We start from the raw sequence: 15,629 nt of genomic DNA on the forward strand, positions 1-15,629 counted from the left end.
GCAGTGAGAACATCACATATACACAGCCAGCATCACATATCACTGCATCAAAGTAAAAAGCATAACATTGAATTAGAGTCTTTTCTTGTCTCCTGTCTTCATAGTTATCTGCCATTCACGTTCCGGCATGGCAACAGACATCTTAGCCCATTTTCGTCATGTTGACCACTGTCAGAAGGCAACAAAATTTCTGTTGTTTTTTTTTCAAAAATCAGGCGAAAATTAATGCGCGCGCTGATGACATTTATAAAATTACTTGCTGTAGCCTAAGGGCATAAGGCACAGTAAGAGACAGAGAGAGATATAGAGAGAAACGTGTTCCCTTTTAATTGACATTTAGGAAACATCTACTAGAGTACATTCTGTACAATTGGCGTCAGGCTGCGGGACTTCTATTCACAGGCTGGGAATCCGTCTATTCTGTTTTTATACACCCAGAAGCGCGTAGACTAGTCCTAAAGGTTGTTTGCCATCATACGACACATGTCAGTCTAGCCTGTGTTACACAATCTCTTAGTGTCAGGCTGATTGGGCCTTCTAGCCAGGGTCTGACCAATGGGCGCTTGCCATGTTGGTGATTCAGGGTACAATGCAAGAAATTTGCTTCTACATATACAGGGAGAGCAACAAACAATGGACAGTTTCCTTTCCTAGCATTGTTGTGTTCAGAATGACATCTTCGGTCTATTCCCCGCCATATACTGAGGAAACACCATATACTGTTAGTATTCTCATGCATATCATTTACATTTATATTGCACAATTCTCGTAACAGCCCTAATAATAATAACCACTTTTGTCACATTTGTGAACGCCAGAGAGATCCAACACATATTACTTTACAAAAGTCGAGAAAGTTTTGTTGTTTTGCTACTTTCTTTACAAATGAGTACGTACATCTTTCTGTATAATCTGATGCTTCCTAAGAAGTTGAAACACGTGCTTCTGGAAAACATTTAAGGTGCTAATGACATGTACTGTGCTTTTGATTTTCGTCAGGCTGTTTCAATGTATCCGTGATGCAATGCTCAATGTTTCCACCAGGTGGCGCAACTGAACGATAGCACCATGTCATACTCCACAGCCAGAGTCATGATCCCTCAGCCGTCATCACCACAAGAATATCTGCAGTATATCAGGTTTCAAACTGTTTGCTTGCAGCATGTAAGGCACACAGTCTCCGGCTGCACTTTGTCCTAATACCAGTAGGAGGCGCAGCTGAGTTATCTATTGGGAAAGCAGGAGCAGCAGCAAAGGCGATAGGTGCAGGATGAGGCTGCTTGTGGCACCCTTGGCAGCGTGGGAACGCTTCCCTGCTTTCGTTACGGCGCCGTCGTCATCCGTAGTGTCGGGCCCGGCTGTTCCCGTCTCCTGCGTGACGCCGACATCGTCTTCCGCCTCAAGGTTCGGGATACCGGTGGGCATTTCATCCTCCTCTACTTCATCATCTTCTTCTTCTTCATCCCCCTCATCTGTTTCATCCTCATCCCCATCATCTTCTTCATCCCCATCATCCTCCTCTACCCCATTCCCTGCGCCCCCATCGTCGTCCCCATCATCCTCTTCGTCACCATCCTCCCCATCTTCCTCATCTTCTCCCTCGTCATCATCGTCGGGCGTCTCCTGATCTCCCTCTTCTAAACACAAAAGGCGATTGAATAGATAAAATATGGTTGTCAACACTCTCAAAACTGTGTCGTTCTTCCATTAATTGCACCTTTTGCGTTCATTTTACAATCATTTTATAAGAGTTGTTGAAAGCAGAAACGTAATATATGCCAATATAAAATCAACATTTCTAAAAGATAACCTTACCTTCGTAACCGTCATCTTCTTCTCCCTGGTGGTGATCAGCAGATCCTGTTAGGAAAGGAATATTAAGGCAATTAAACAGAAGTGGCGTTATTGTAGTGCTTGGTATATGTAGAATAAGCACAGAAATATGGCGTTTGTAGTTGTGGTGTATATGACTGATCGAATGGAAATAGTATAAATCCCGATAATTTGTAGGCAAAGTTCTCTTACATGGTCTTACATTACTTCAACTGAATCATAAAGAACGTCATAGTAGTTAACGAACGCTGTTGTGTTCACTCGTCCTAGTGTAGCGCAGGCATGTACAGCGTACTAATATGGACAAGTTATTGAATGTGCTAATCATGGCGCGAAGACACACTACACATGCAGAGTTCATTGATCCCTTACCTACTGCTAACAGCGCCAGTAACGCCAGGCACTTCCACAACAACTTATTCATTGTTCCGCTAGGTGGCTCTCCTGTACGAACAAACAAAAAGAGCAGAGGATGTGAGGATGTGAAGATGCATATGAACTTTGATACGTCACATTCGATTTGTCTTTCAAGTTTAAACCTATAGCTATTGTGCAAAAGTCGAATTTATCTCGAAATAATCATACCTTAATATATGCGTTCCTTTGACTGACAAATAGACTTTTACGTTTACATACCCTACTTTCAACAAGTTCCAAATTTGCTGCAGAATGTAAGATAATAAAAATACACGTTACAGTCACGTGTCTTCAACATCGCTATTGCCACATAGCTCTAGCCGCGCTAGCCTCTACCAGGCTTCGGGAGGCGGCTGGAAAGAGTAGAAAATGCATGGCCCAATAGAGAGATGACATGCCTGGTGCGGCAAAATGTACTCTCTAGCGGACCAACTCCCTCGGCATGTTATCTCTCTGCTATTGGGCCACTTTGTACTATTTCCAGCCGCCTCCCGACGCCTGGTAGAGGCTACTGACCGCCCTGTCAGCTGAGTTTGTGAGGTATAGAGGCAGAGTGACGAACGGGTGGTCCTGGGACACATGCCAAGAGAACCGACCTCTGGCGCTGCCAGGGCGTCAATAGGCTCTCCGTGCGAACGTGTTTTACACAAAATTACTCTCAATGTTTCACAGAACATCTACAGATCTAGAGCTCTCATAGATTACGTATTTAAACAGCAAGGAGGCAAGGGCTAGTCTTCAGAATTAGCTATCTGTGCGTGAAGCTACGGCTTCGTATGTCCGGGATTCCGGTTCAAACCAGCGACGACTGGCAGACATGGCGACAAACAAACAAGTTTGTCACGTCGCACTCAACCTCTCTATTGTAGGAAGCGGGAGGGGGGGAGTTTAAGTAGGACCTATCCTTTTGTAAAGTCACAAGGCAAGGGGGTCTTACAGTTCAACGGGCTTCAAGCCCGTGCGCACGCGTTCTCCTTATGTTTTCTACACGTCCTCTTAAAGCAACACTTTCATGATCACCAAATGTTTTTCTGAATTCTGTGAGTTGACTTGAAAATTCGCACAGAAATAGCCAAGATGACATGCGCATTTGCAATAGGGTCCACAAGAATGTCCGTCCATGACCGTTTGGGGTAGAATATCGCCAACGGTAGTGGTTTTAAAAACTGATGTTTACACACGGCCAAACTGACAGCTATACCTTGTAGTGCTGTTGCTACCTAACTGAACGATAGTTATCCAAAGCAAAAACACCTTTACAGCTTTCTAAGCAATTCTACAACCTAAACAATATACCGTGTTGTGGCTGGATTAGATTTACCGAGTCGGCAGTCTGACCGTAATACATGCTCCAGACTGCAGCTTCTACCGGGTCGATCATAACTTGTCTTCCCTATGAAACACGCCCCCTACCCGCGCTGCGTGCTACCTGCGCCCCCTACCTACATGCACCTGGAGAGAATGCTTACCTACAGTGTTCTACACCAAACCTCAGACGAGTTTATAGATGATCATCGGAGTCCACCGCCGCTCCCCCCGGGTGTCTGGACTAAACCTGGCCCCGGCAATACTTTCAATTCCTGCCACGTCTGGGACCCGTGCGCTGCATATCACATTATAAATATAGTCCTCAGCTGTATCGTGTGTCAGGGGACTGGGATGTGTAGTAGGAAGTGCAGGTCGCGCTAGTCGGGACTAGTTCGTCCGCTGACAATTCACACACAGGTACAGATCATACAGGTGACTCGATACACAACACTAACGCCACGTGGTTCAGAAAAGAGCTGCGAACAACTTCTGCTGAATGCACCTCCCTCTCCAAATCTCACCTCTTGTCAACCTCAAACTGACAATAAGTTATCCTAGGAACGTTCCTATATATGCTAGCGACTGTATCACTGGAGAAAAAAAGCCAAGGGAGCTTTTCTTCTACTCAATATAAACTCACATATACAACCGGAATTACAAGTATAAATGCATCCATGTAAATAGACATTTGATATTAACGACGGCATAAATTATAGTTGTTGAGTTGTGAGGCGCTAACGTAATGTTGACCCATATTCCCAGGACTAACCTCCAGTGACCCCATCTAGTCTGGCCGCGGCCAGAATGTGTAATTATAGCTTTTCACCAGCAACATACGTCTGTGACGTAGCACCCAACAGAACTATGCCTGTTATTTTGTTTTTCAAAGAACAAATAAATAACTAATAATTATATTTCAGATGATCACAGTAATTTTTCGTTTGACCTTATTTTACTCTGTTATCCTTATGCTTTGCATGTCTGTATTTGATGTTGATATGTTTTTGTACATGTAATGTTCTTTGTTTTGATGACGACACGAACATAAGCCATGAGCTTGAGTACATGTATGTCGTCGTCTTGTTTTGTCATTAAATGTTGTAATAAATAAAATTGATAAATAAACAAGTAATGACTGTTACGATCACAGCATCAAACACGCTAAATGTACATGTATATACGATACGTCCATGAAGGTTAGACATCCAGGTAATGAGATACACAAGAAAATTGTTGCTCAAGCAAATGGATAGATTTCAAAAGCTATCAAGTATATAGAATGCATCTACTACTTTTCGTCAGCGACTGAAAAGTAGCTAAATGTGCAAAATTAAAACCACAAAGACCTCGCTCGCTCACTCACTCGCTCGCTCGCTCGCTCACTCACTCACTCACTCACTCACTCACTCACTCACTCACTCACTCACTCACTCACTCACTCACTCACTCACTCGCAATTACCCACACCCATGGCACATTTACCATTATCTAGATCACTACTTGATAAAGTAGGCCACAGTGACAAGTAAATATATTAGTCATTTGCCCAATGATCGTACTAAAGCATTCATTCTACGTCGCTGTTATCGTCACACCCTGACCACGGCTTACTATGTTAAAACTAACGTAGAATACATGTGAATTCGAATGAAAGACTTCTCCAAAATTTTTGTAGGAATACATAAAGAGCAAAGTGTTGTGTTCTGTATCTGTATAGCTTGTATAACCGCCTTTCGCTGTAACACACTAGCTTCGCATGCACGCGGCGCGGCGGCAGCTGGCTACATTACACCGATCGATTTGTTACACCTAACCCTTAAACGTCTAACTCTAGACATTGTTTAAAGCTATCTAATGACAATGCCCCTACTGTACTTGGTGACAGCGAGTTACACTCTGCGATACTTCTAGGAAAGAATGAATTCTTGAACACCTCAATCCTTATTTGATAACTCTGGCACTTCAAGGCTCTTCTGGGCTGGTATTAGGTACTTTGTAATTGGGACGTCCACCAGTTTCTTAGTCATTATCATGTTGATCAGGAACATGTTGTTAACGTTCAGGAACAGTGATCCATAAACAAAAGTTGGATGGATGACACGCAGAGATCTTCCAGTCCAACTTTCGTGGCATCGCCACTTTATCTAAAGTAACTCAACACCTATAATCAGCTCACCTATAATCTTTAAAAAGATTATATCTCCATTCCCTGAAAGCTTTTCCGCAATTGCTGTCAAATCCGTACGTAGGACATAGACAGGGACTGCTTCAAAGTGAACTAATGAATGGTAAGAATCGATTTTTGAGTGGTATTGTCTTGGATTAGTGTCATCATTGTGAGATATCTACGATAAGGTGTCACCCATGCATGGCTCATGTATGTCAAGACAAGATATTTGTAGTATAAAACAGTAGCCATGACAGAGGGCTACAGTTTCGACAAGGCCCAAAGGCGGTTGCCACGGCTGAAGTAGAGGGGTAGCAATGACTTGTCAAAGTGGATTGTTGGTTTTCACCCTCCTGACAATACTCTGTGGATGTCATGGGGACGGAACCAAGCTAAACGTCGGTGGGTAAAATTTTCTTACAACTTTGACGTTTGCCTCTTGCTCAAATGCTATTGTTAAAAAGGCTGGCCGTATTTTATGATTCAACCTTAGCTTTCGCCATTTCAGGCTTAACGTAAGTGACGTAAGATCGAAGTGACGGGTATACATTAATCAAATACATATGATTCATACAAAGATTACTACTGTAGTGTAATTGTGTAAGTTACGCGTATAGGGACAATGTTTAGACTTGGGAGGCGTATATGTTCAGTGGCATAATTCGATAATTTTCTGTGTGCTTGTGCATTTTTATGTTTACCGAAGGAAAACGCATTGTTTTTGCTACATTTCGTCTTCTTCTCCAAACCAAAAAGGTCAGTGACCTGAACCAGACTGTCTGTTACCATGGTAACTAGTGTTAAGTTACATTATTTTATAGCAGGAGGTATTTAGACTCCTGTCTGACCATATATATGAAGGTGTTCGAGTGGGAATTAACAGATCAGACCATATGCGAATGTAAACATTATGCATTTGCAAATGTTACCTTTCTAGTATTTGACTGTTTTTTTTGTAAGTACCTGGATCGTTCATTTCTTCTGACATACTCTGACTTGCAACTTCGCTGACTGGTTTTAGGTGTTGTTCACGACGGTGGCGAAAAGGATGTCCTTGTTGCAATGACATCTAGCGCCCGAGGCCTGAACAGCAGCAAGGACCTGACGTTGACTAATATTCAGCTTGACGCCCGCTCAACACAGTGTTCTCTGCGCCGAGGTGGGTGGACGTTAGTGCGCCATAACCTATCTCTATCTGTGTATTTATATGTAGGAAGATAGATATAGTTTACCTTTTAGGTGAGGAACCTCTTTATGTTGTAGATTTCGGCCGAAGTTAACTAATACAGATTAGCATAGTGCCTGTCCTTGGTGCTGAACGCACGGTGCAACAATATTTCCTTGTCCCTGTCCTTGTGAACCTGAAATGTAGGATTTATTTAGAAATTTGAAAATCAACACTTTGCATTATGCAAATAAAAAATCTTAACCAATTATGTAGGGGATATAGTTACCCAACTTTTGTATTCTTAGTTATATGTCACTTCATACTGTAGTTATATCAATGTAAAGCATTGGTTCTCCTTCTTTCCCTGCCATGTCGTATAATGTGGTCAAAACCATATGCGCATTTGCTATAAAGCAAATGTCGGCCTTTCCAGTTTACTTATCAGTTTCCACTCCCCAGTTGGTGCCCAGGACCCCCTCCACGCCGTGATCCTGATGACCCCCCTCCCCACCCCCTGTACCTGCGGACTTACACACGGACCACAACCGGCTCCACTGGTTGTGCGCATGTACCAACCGGATCCGGAAACACCAGCTCTCCGCTCCAGGGTACTGGACATGTTCCCGTCCCCAAAGCAACTGGCAACCATGTTGTTTGACGTCATGGAGGCCCTGGGCTGGAGGGAGACCTATATGGTGTACAACAAGCGGTCAGGTGAGTGAGCATTATTATGTTTACCTTCGAATTCGCAGAAGGAAACATATTGTTTTTGCTCTGTTTCTTCTTCCTCTTCTTCATGTCCAAAAAATAGGGTCAATGACCTGAACCAGATGTCTGTCACCATGGTAACTAGTGTTGGGTTACATCATGTTGCAATTTTATTTAAACTCCTGTCACCATACATACGAATGTGTTTGAGTAAGAGTTAACAGGGGAGATAATATGAGAGAGTGAACATTATGCATTTTCTTTGCACTTGTTACATTTCTATCTTTCTTTCAAGTACTTGTTTTGTTTAAGGGCCCTTAAACTATTGGTATGGAGGTGGTGGTGGACTTACAATTAAGCTTAGGACTTTTGTACCATTCTGTAGAGTTCTACCGTTCGTTTGAAGCCCTACTCAACGAAGCGGCCATTCGTAGATTTAGCCTGTGGGCCAAGGAAGTTCCAGTTGCCATGGTTACGAAGAAAGACGATGACGCCCTGGACGCCGTGTTGTCTGACGTCATCAGTGCCGGGCGGGAGCATGTGGTGGTGATGACAAGCGATGATGTTGTGGGGATCATTCTGGACAAGGTCAGAAATTTAGATGCTTTCATTTTCTCTCTGATTTGAATCATACAAATCATCCAAAGTCATTACTGTCTACCATAAAAGTTTATCTGTGTTGGTAGTTACATGTTTAAAGTTAAAACATTTGATCCACAAAGAAGTCCTCTCACCTAGAGCTTTCGACCAGTCACCCAGGGTTGACGTAGCACGTCGGCAGAACGTACTGCACCTGCGCGAAACCCGTAATGTATTGTGCATAGCACTTCAGCAGAATGCATAAGGTTGTATTCGCTCATATAAGGTTAGCATTTCGACAGTAGTTTCCAAATGTTGTGTCAGAAAAGATATCCTCTGCAACAGTGAAAATTCTGATGCAACGTTGACCAAAAATCCAACTAAAAACGCGAAAATCCAGGGTTCTGCGCAGGCGCAGTACGTTCTGCCGACGTGCTGGTTGACGTCACACTTCAAAGAAGTCACGTGACAAGCCTCACTGGGTCAGTCTACTTCTGAAGACCAGAGTGTCTGGTCGAAAGCTCTGGGTGAGAGAACTTCTTTGTACACATGTGTTGGATCAAAAGTTTTAACTTTAAATATCATTACTGTCTGTTTAACCTACCAGATTTTACTAGACCTACATGTCAACTGCTAGAAACTTACCAAAACTCGTGTCGTCCTTTTTCTCCAACAGGCTGCTGACATGCTGCTGCTTACATCGCAGAGCCACTGGATCGTGACAAGCTTCGTAAGTTAACATAAGGGCACCCTGGGGTGGGATGGAATGGTCTTCGATCATCTTCCAATTCCAGGTTTCTTCCATTTGGATCCAAAGTCAGCATGAAAGCTACCACAGTGCCCCTGGCAGAAATTGCAAAGCCTGATTGTATTGCATTGTATTGCATTGTATTGTATTGAAGGGAATGCCCCACCCTTAGGTGTATATGGTGCCATAACCACCAAATAAACCGGTACGGTCCAAAAGTGGTCGGTTATTCTAATAACCGACCACTTTTGAGGTTACGGTCTGATAACCAATGGAAAATGGAGCCATCTGATTGGTCGGCGTCTTCTGGATGCCCAAAATTGTCTAGGAAAGTCAGCTGTCTTCCCTATTTCAACAGGATGTCCGAGAGAGTGACCTGCAGAGCGCCCGGAGCAGTGGAGCACTCCTGACGCTGCTCCGCCCCTTCCCTCAGACAGATCCGCCCTGGGGACGAGACTTGCCTGACGGACAGCTGCCTTTCAGGATGCGGCTGGCTTTAGATGCAGTCAGGGTCGTGAGCAGCCTGTCTCCGGACCTGGTCACGGGATTTTCCCGTAGCTCGGACGGGAAGGATTCGGACCTGGCCCCGAGAGGGCAGACCTGTCGCTCAGGGATGAGAGACTCCATATCCGAGGTAAGCACTGTTGGACTGCTCCTCCTTATCTCATGATCTAGATATATATATAAATCATGAAAAAGTACAATATGGGATGTAACATGAACAAACCATTAGCTAATGAAGAGTTTATAGAGCTACAAATTCTGTTCTCAATAACAGGCAGTCACAGAGTATAACGTTAGAGGTCTTCCATAGTCTTCTATTCATAGTATCCTACAGTGGTGGCAGCGGTGGGATACTATGAATAGGAGACTATGGAAGACGTCTGTACTCTGTGACATGCCTGCTACAACTGTGTTCTCAGACACTCACTATTCAGGTGTAATCAACAACAGTTGTGGTCTGTGTATTATGAATTCCTGTCACAGGAGACTGTTTCCTAAAGCACATTGCTACATATGGAACAGTCGCTTGAAAAGAGACACAGGAGGTGTTATGTAGTTGGAGAAAATATAGCATGTCAGCTGAACAGACTGAGTTCTAACGACTCCCTATGATTTTACAGGAAAGCTTCCCAGGATTCAGCGGGCACGTGTCCTTTGACAGCTGTGGGAAGAGGAAGAACGTGACGGTCTTCGTCGATGAGTATCTTCAAGGGGAATCGACGCAGGTGAGCAACATCACTTACTTTGAGTTGAGTAAAATTGTCATCAATACAGGGAGCTTCCTTCTGAGAAGGTTGGGGAATAGTTGAGGAAACACACACAAACACGGGTTTGCTAGGGAGACAACTAGCATGCATGGGTGTTTTGTCTCCCATCCCCTTTGTTTAGTAAATAAAGAAGCACACACACTTATAGATGGAAGATTGTATTTTGTATTGGCTGGCTGACTACGACTGGAATGTACATATAACATCTCTGTCTGCAGGTAGGCAACTGGACTGCAGAAGGCATGGCTAGTGTCCAGTCAGGATGGCAGAAGCCCCTCTACCCTCACCTACTCTCGGGACGGCATCTCCAAGTCTACACTGCTCTGGTAATATATGTCTTTATCTTTTTTTCTAAAATTCACTTCTTTCTTTCAGGACCAACTTCAAGGTTAGGGTATCAACTGTTGCTCAAGTTGATCCCTTTGTACTGATTCCGTCACTAGTTATGTTGAATCCACCTTGCTCCACAGAGCAATCCATTCGTCATGAAGAAGCCAGGAAAAAGTGGCAAGGTTGGCTCGGCTCTGTATCACGGCTATCTGATGGACGTGCTGGAGATGTTGGCTTCACGACTAAACTTCACGTGGGACCTCACGGTTGGCCGTCGGACGACGACCGCGACCTTAGCAGCAGCTAAGAAGGTGGACCCTCACTATTTATTTTGCTCACAGGTGTATCTTGTACGGGGCAATGGTATCCTCAAAAAATATGAGCAAGACATCTAATGCATGTTTATTTCTCCTTGTCCTTGGTGAAGTGTAAAATGCAGACTTCCTTGGCAGCAGGACTAATTGCAGCGTGTAAAGTTTGTGTTGTATAGTTGTATACTTACAAAATAAGAATTATAAATAACTTACATTGTAAGTTATAACACACTTACTATAATTTGGCTTTGTGCCGCCATGAAGTCCGTTTTGCTATAATAAGGTGTTGGCTGCAAGACTGACCGGTCTTCTCCACTTCTCCATGCCCACAGTATGACCTGGTGTTGGTTGCCACAGCCGTGCGCCCTGCAGGACATCGAACAATCGAGTATTCCGTCCCATTACGGACACGTGGTTACTTCCTGACCATGAAGAAGCCAAATCGCAGTGACGGTCGCGGTATCTTTCAGTTCATGGGACCATTTTCTATGGAGGTGCGTGCCAAAACGTTTTCACACATCCCGCCAGTTGTACAGGTCATTCTCTTAGTTTTGAGATTCACAACTGGTAGCAGTCATTTTATCTCCACAATCAATAATCATTGTCCACATGTATTGATTACAGGTTTGGCTCTGCTATGTGGCCGCCGCTGTGGGAGTGAGTCTTGTCTTGGCGGCAAACGGCCGTCTGAACCCGTACGAGTGGGCTCGAGCAGCCGGGCGGGGAGAGGTGTCGGCAGAGGAGGCGGACAACCTTAGCCTCGCCAATAGTCTCTGGTAAGTTGAGCACGTTCGAAACAGCAGATTACAAATACAACGAAGAGAACCATCATGACTTTAAGCTGCAAACACATTTCAAAACAGCCCCCATACTTAACAACAGACGACGTATAAAATCACATGCCCATCAAACAAAGGAAACCGTGTGTTTTAGCTGCGAACGTGAAAAACCGACTGTCCACAATACTCCTGCAGGAGGGATACCTCCTTCAATTCATGCTTGCGTCATTCCCAATCCAGTCTGAGATAAAAGGCCGCCTTGTGCAGAATGTATTTTGTTTTTCTACAGGTCTACCTTTGGAGCGGCTGTGTGTCAGGGGCAGGAGTTTCTACCTCGATCTTTCGCGGGAAGAGTTATGACCGGTGCCTGGTGGTTCTTGATACTGGTCATCGTCGCGTCTTACACTGGTAAGCCATAGCAAATAAGGAATTATATATAAAGCCAACATTCTAATGCATGCTCATGTAGATATGTAAACTACACGTTGGTAATACGTAGTTTTAAATAGGAAAGTAGTTTGTGCTATAGGGAGTAGCGAGTGTCAGATGAGACAGTAGAAGTGATATTTCTTGGATGTACTAACTTATAGTGTTGTTCTTTTCCAGCCAACTTGGCTGCCTTCCTGTCCCAGCCTTCCGTAGACCGGACCATCAGGAGTCTGTCTGACCTGGCTGGGCAGACAGACGTGCCGTACGGAACCTACAAGGGATACAGCTTTTACAAGTTCTTAAAGAAGGCTCAGGAGGAGCCGTTTAAGACTCTTGGGCGATATATAGACAAGAATTCAGGTATCAATACTATATTATGCTTATTTAATATGGAATTGATCTTTAAAGAAGAACAATTTTGGACAAAAAAATGTTGCTTCGTGTCCTCTGCAGATGAGGTTCTCGTGAACCGTTCCCGTGATGCATTTGAGCGCGCCGCTAAGGGTGACTTCATCTTCATCTCACCCACATCCTACGAGTACGAGATTCTCAACAAGAGGTGTGACATGGTCATCCTCACTGAAGAGTACTTCTACAAGTATCAGGTCGCCCTTCCGTTTCGGCTCGGTTCGCCTTACCGGACGGAGATTAACCTGGCCCTGATGGACATGGTAGAAGCCGGGAATATGGACACACTTGGGAACAGGTGATTATATGTTGATACAAGGTTAAGAACAAAATGAAGTAAATCAAGGCTTATGGCGTTTGTTGGTGACGTCACATTCTGCACGCTGACTGGTTGAACCCAAAAGACCCAGACCTGAAAATTCTCATATTTACATGTGCCAACGTAAATTTCTCCTGGCAACTTCTGGGTTCTGTAACCATCCAATATGGCAGACAATGCTCACGTGATATATATCCCGGCATGCTAATGTAAACATCATATTCCCACAGAAATTTAAATACGCGGCAATCCAGCCCAAAGTGGCCAAATTACGTACTACTATAAACACATACTCTCCAAGCAGAGGTTGTGGGGAAATGATCGGTAGCTTTTTATATATGGCCCTTTTTTGTCGGTACCCCCCGTCGGTGGCCGGCGACCTTCTCTGGCTAATGGATACTGTTTCGCCACCGAAAGGGATCTGCTTGGAGATTACAAACACTCATATTTACTACACAAATGGTTGTTACTCTCGACAGTGTAGTTAGATTTACTTCCAATGTTGCCCTTAAAAATATCCGTCAGAAGATTTTTTGTTACCTCCGCTTTTCTCATCCCTTCACAGGTGGTTTAACAAGAAGAAGTATAAATGTTTCACAGGCTCCACAAATGATGGGGTTATGGGTATGGAGCAGTTGGATGGAATTTTCTACTATCTCATGATCGGGATAGCGATCGCCATTCTGGTCTCTGCTCTGGAATGGGTGCATTTCAAGTTCAAGGGGGGACGTTCAAGCAAGCCTGTCGATGGAGGTGGTAGCGTGTAGTTCAAGGTCAATGGGACCAAATGCATGATTCTGCAATTAAAAAAACTATGAAAGTGGTCCTAGTGTAACGGAAATGAAAAGAAACCTACAGTGGGGGTCACTGGAAGACAGTCGAAAAATGTCCAGACTATGCATGATGTACAAATTGACTAATAAACTGGTGAACGTACCAACTACTAAGTACCTAATACCGGTTCAGAAAAGAACAAGAAATAGTATGCCTTCAAGTACCAGAGTTATCCACCAATGATTGAGGTGTTCAAGAATTCATTCTTTCCTAGAACTATCGCAGAGTGGAACTCGCTGTCACCAAGTACAGTATCACCAGATAGCTTTAAACAACGTTTAGAGTTAGATGTTTAAGGGTTAAGTGTAACAAGTCATTCGGTGTAATGTAGCCAGCTGCCGCCGCGCCGCGTGTCTGTGAAGCTGATGTGTTATGCCAAAGGGCGGTTATACCGGTTATATCGATACAGATACAGAATAAGGAGCATGGTCAGTTCAAGAAGCTTGTTATGATATTATTGCATGAAATATCAGCACATAAAAGATGAGGATTAGAAATGTATAATAACGGATAAGTAGAGAATCACCTTCGAGGTAACTTGTGCCTTGTACTAGGATGAACTACAGGTTCACCTCCTCGACTTTTAAGTAAAATATAAGTTTGGGTATAGATGGTTTGTATGAACGCGTTATAATCAATTAAAACATAGATTTTTTGTTGCTGAACCACACAGAGCGGAGGAGCTATTAAGAATAATTTACAATCCACGACAACGCGAAGAGCGTCATGTATTCTATACCGGTTACCATGTCGAGATACACAGATTCGTTGCTCTACAATACTGCCAAGAGACATTCTTTTCAATGTGTAGTATTGTAGTCATAGCGTTGTGTCATACATTACCAACATTCAAATGCATTTGTATATGCATGTGGAACTGCAGCCAGATATATATCACTGATGTTCACCGTATTCAGATGCTTGAGGCACAGTCCGTTAGTTGCACTGTAAAATGTCGTACATATAGAAACTGTAACGCTTCCTTTCAAAAGTGCAGACCGTGTTGTCTTTCCAGGCCACTCAGCCATCATGGAACAACGCTGAATAAACTCCAATGACACTGTTATGACAGGCTCCAAGTCATTTAGTGATTGCCACCTATTAGTAAGCATTGGCCTTTCCTAATGGTCAGCATCTCCTTTATATCATATAAGTATATCAATATGGTTCAATCGTATACTAAATTTTTTCCTAAACGACTGACAAGTTCTACAGAAATTGCAAGTCGCAGTCGGGGCTTCAATGTTGTATTAAATTTTGCCTAAACGACTGGCAGGTTCTACAGAAATGGTTGGGCTATGGAAGAGACTGTGTACAGTACAGAAAATTAACAAGAATACAATAATATACAATAGGTACAATTAACAGCAAAATTATTCAAACCCTTGGTAGGCCAATTACTATCACAATTTAAGGGTATGAATAATATTGTTGATTCTACAGCTTTAATGGCATTGAACAAAGACGTAGGTGAATTCAAATAAGAATTACTACTGCGGTACAAAGTAAGATACGAGTCTACATTTTCGTTAACCACGTATATGTTTTAATTGTACTGGAAAAACTGGTGGAAAAAACAGGATATGATAAGTAGACAAAACGCGTGAATACGGGCAATAAAACCGTGCTTGGTAGGAAGTAAAGGGAAAACCAGAAGTTACATGTAGTTGGCTGACAGAGGAGTAAAATGCAGCTATCTCATTTGGCCATTTGTTCCAGACCTCACCCTTATCGGCATCGCAAAGTACAACCGATGATAGATATACTCTTTTTCTTGTTAGGCTTATAAATAATTCACGTAAAGCCGGTACCACTTCGGCCTCATGCGGTCTATTACTGGTCAATGGATTGGGCTGGACACTAATTGCGCTAGGTCCAGAGTAAGCGGCAATCGGAGCTCAAATTAGGCAAATTTTAGCTCGAGGACTGACCGAATACAAAACACCGTACGCGTTTTTGAGTGGCTGTTCGATACATTTGGAAAAAAAGTCGTTTTACATCTCTCAAGGTGGAGACA

The 15,629-nt window shown here is 43.4% G+C and overlaps 2 protein-coding genes across 3 annotated transcripts; one reads left to right on the forward strand and one right to left on the reverse strand.

Annotated features, from left to right (window-relative positions):
* Positions 1 to 304: 304 nt before the first annotated feature.
* Positions 305 to 4,334, reverse strand: LOC109486179 (acidic leucine-rich nuclear phosphoprotein 32 family member B-like). 2 transcript variants are annotated; one of them, XM_019789892.1, is made up of 4 exons: positions 3,724 to 4,334; positions 2,206 to 2,277; positions 1,816 to 1,860; positions 305 to 1,637 (listed from the first exon to the last, which is right to left on the reverse strand). In XM_019789892.1, the coding sequence occupies exons 2-4, from the start codon at positions 2,255 to 2,257 to the stop codon at positions 1,228 to 1,230; spliced, it is 507 nt and encodes a 168-aa protein (XP_019645451.1). In that variant the 5' UTR covers positions 2,258 to 2,277; positions 3,724 to 4,334; the 3' UTR covers positions 305 to 1,227. The 2 variants fall into 2 exon arrangements, with proteins under 2 accessions (XP_019645451.1, XP_019645450.1); XM_019789891.1 differs by having other exon boundaries at positions 3,720 to 4,330.
* A 3,031-nt stretch (positions 4,335 to 7,365) lies between these two features.
* On the forward strand, positions 7,366 to 13,671 carry LOC109486066 (glutamate receptor ionotropic, kainate 2-like). Its single transcript, XM_019789756.1, has 13 exons — positions 7,366 to 7,607; positions 7,987 to 8,189; positions 8,857 to 8,910; positions 9,287 to 9,562; positions 10,053 to 10,157; positions 10,418 to 10,525; positions 10,670 to 10,840; positions 11,176 to 11,337; positions 11,468 to 11,619; positions 11,912 to 12,030; positions 12,229 to 12,411; positions 12,505 to 12,757; positions 13,344 to 13,671. Exons 1-13 carry the CDS (start codon positions 7,388 to 7,390, stop codon positions 13,543 to 13,545), a joined length of 2,208 nt encoding a protein of 735 aa, XP_019645315.1. The 5' UTR covers positions 7,366 to 7,387; the 3' UTR covers positions 13,546 to 13,671.
* Positions 13,672 to 15,629: the final 1,958 nt, after the last annotated feature.

Source organism: Branchiostoma belcheri, unplaced genomic scaffold, assembly GCF_001625305.1.
Source record: "Branchiostoma belcheri isolate BF01 breed outbred unplaced genomic scaffold, Haploidv18h27 scaffold8, whole genome shotgun sequence".
Classification (NCBI taxonomy): Eukaryota; Metazoa; Chordata; class Leptocardii; order Amphioxiformes; family Branchiostomatidae; genus Branchiostoma; species Branchiostoma belcheri.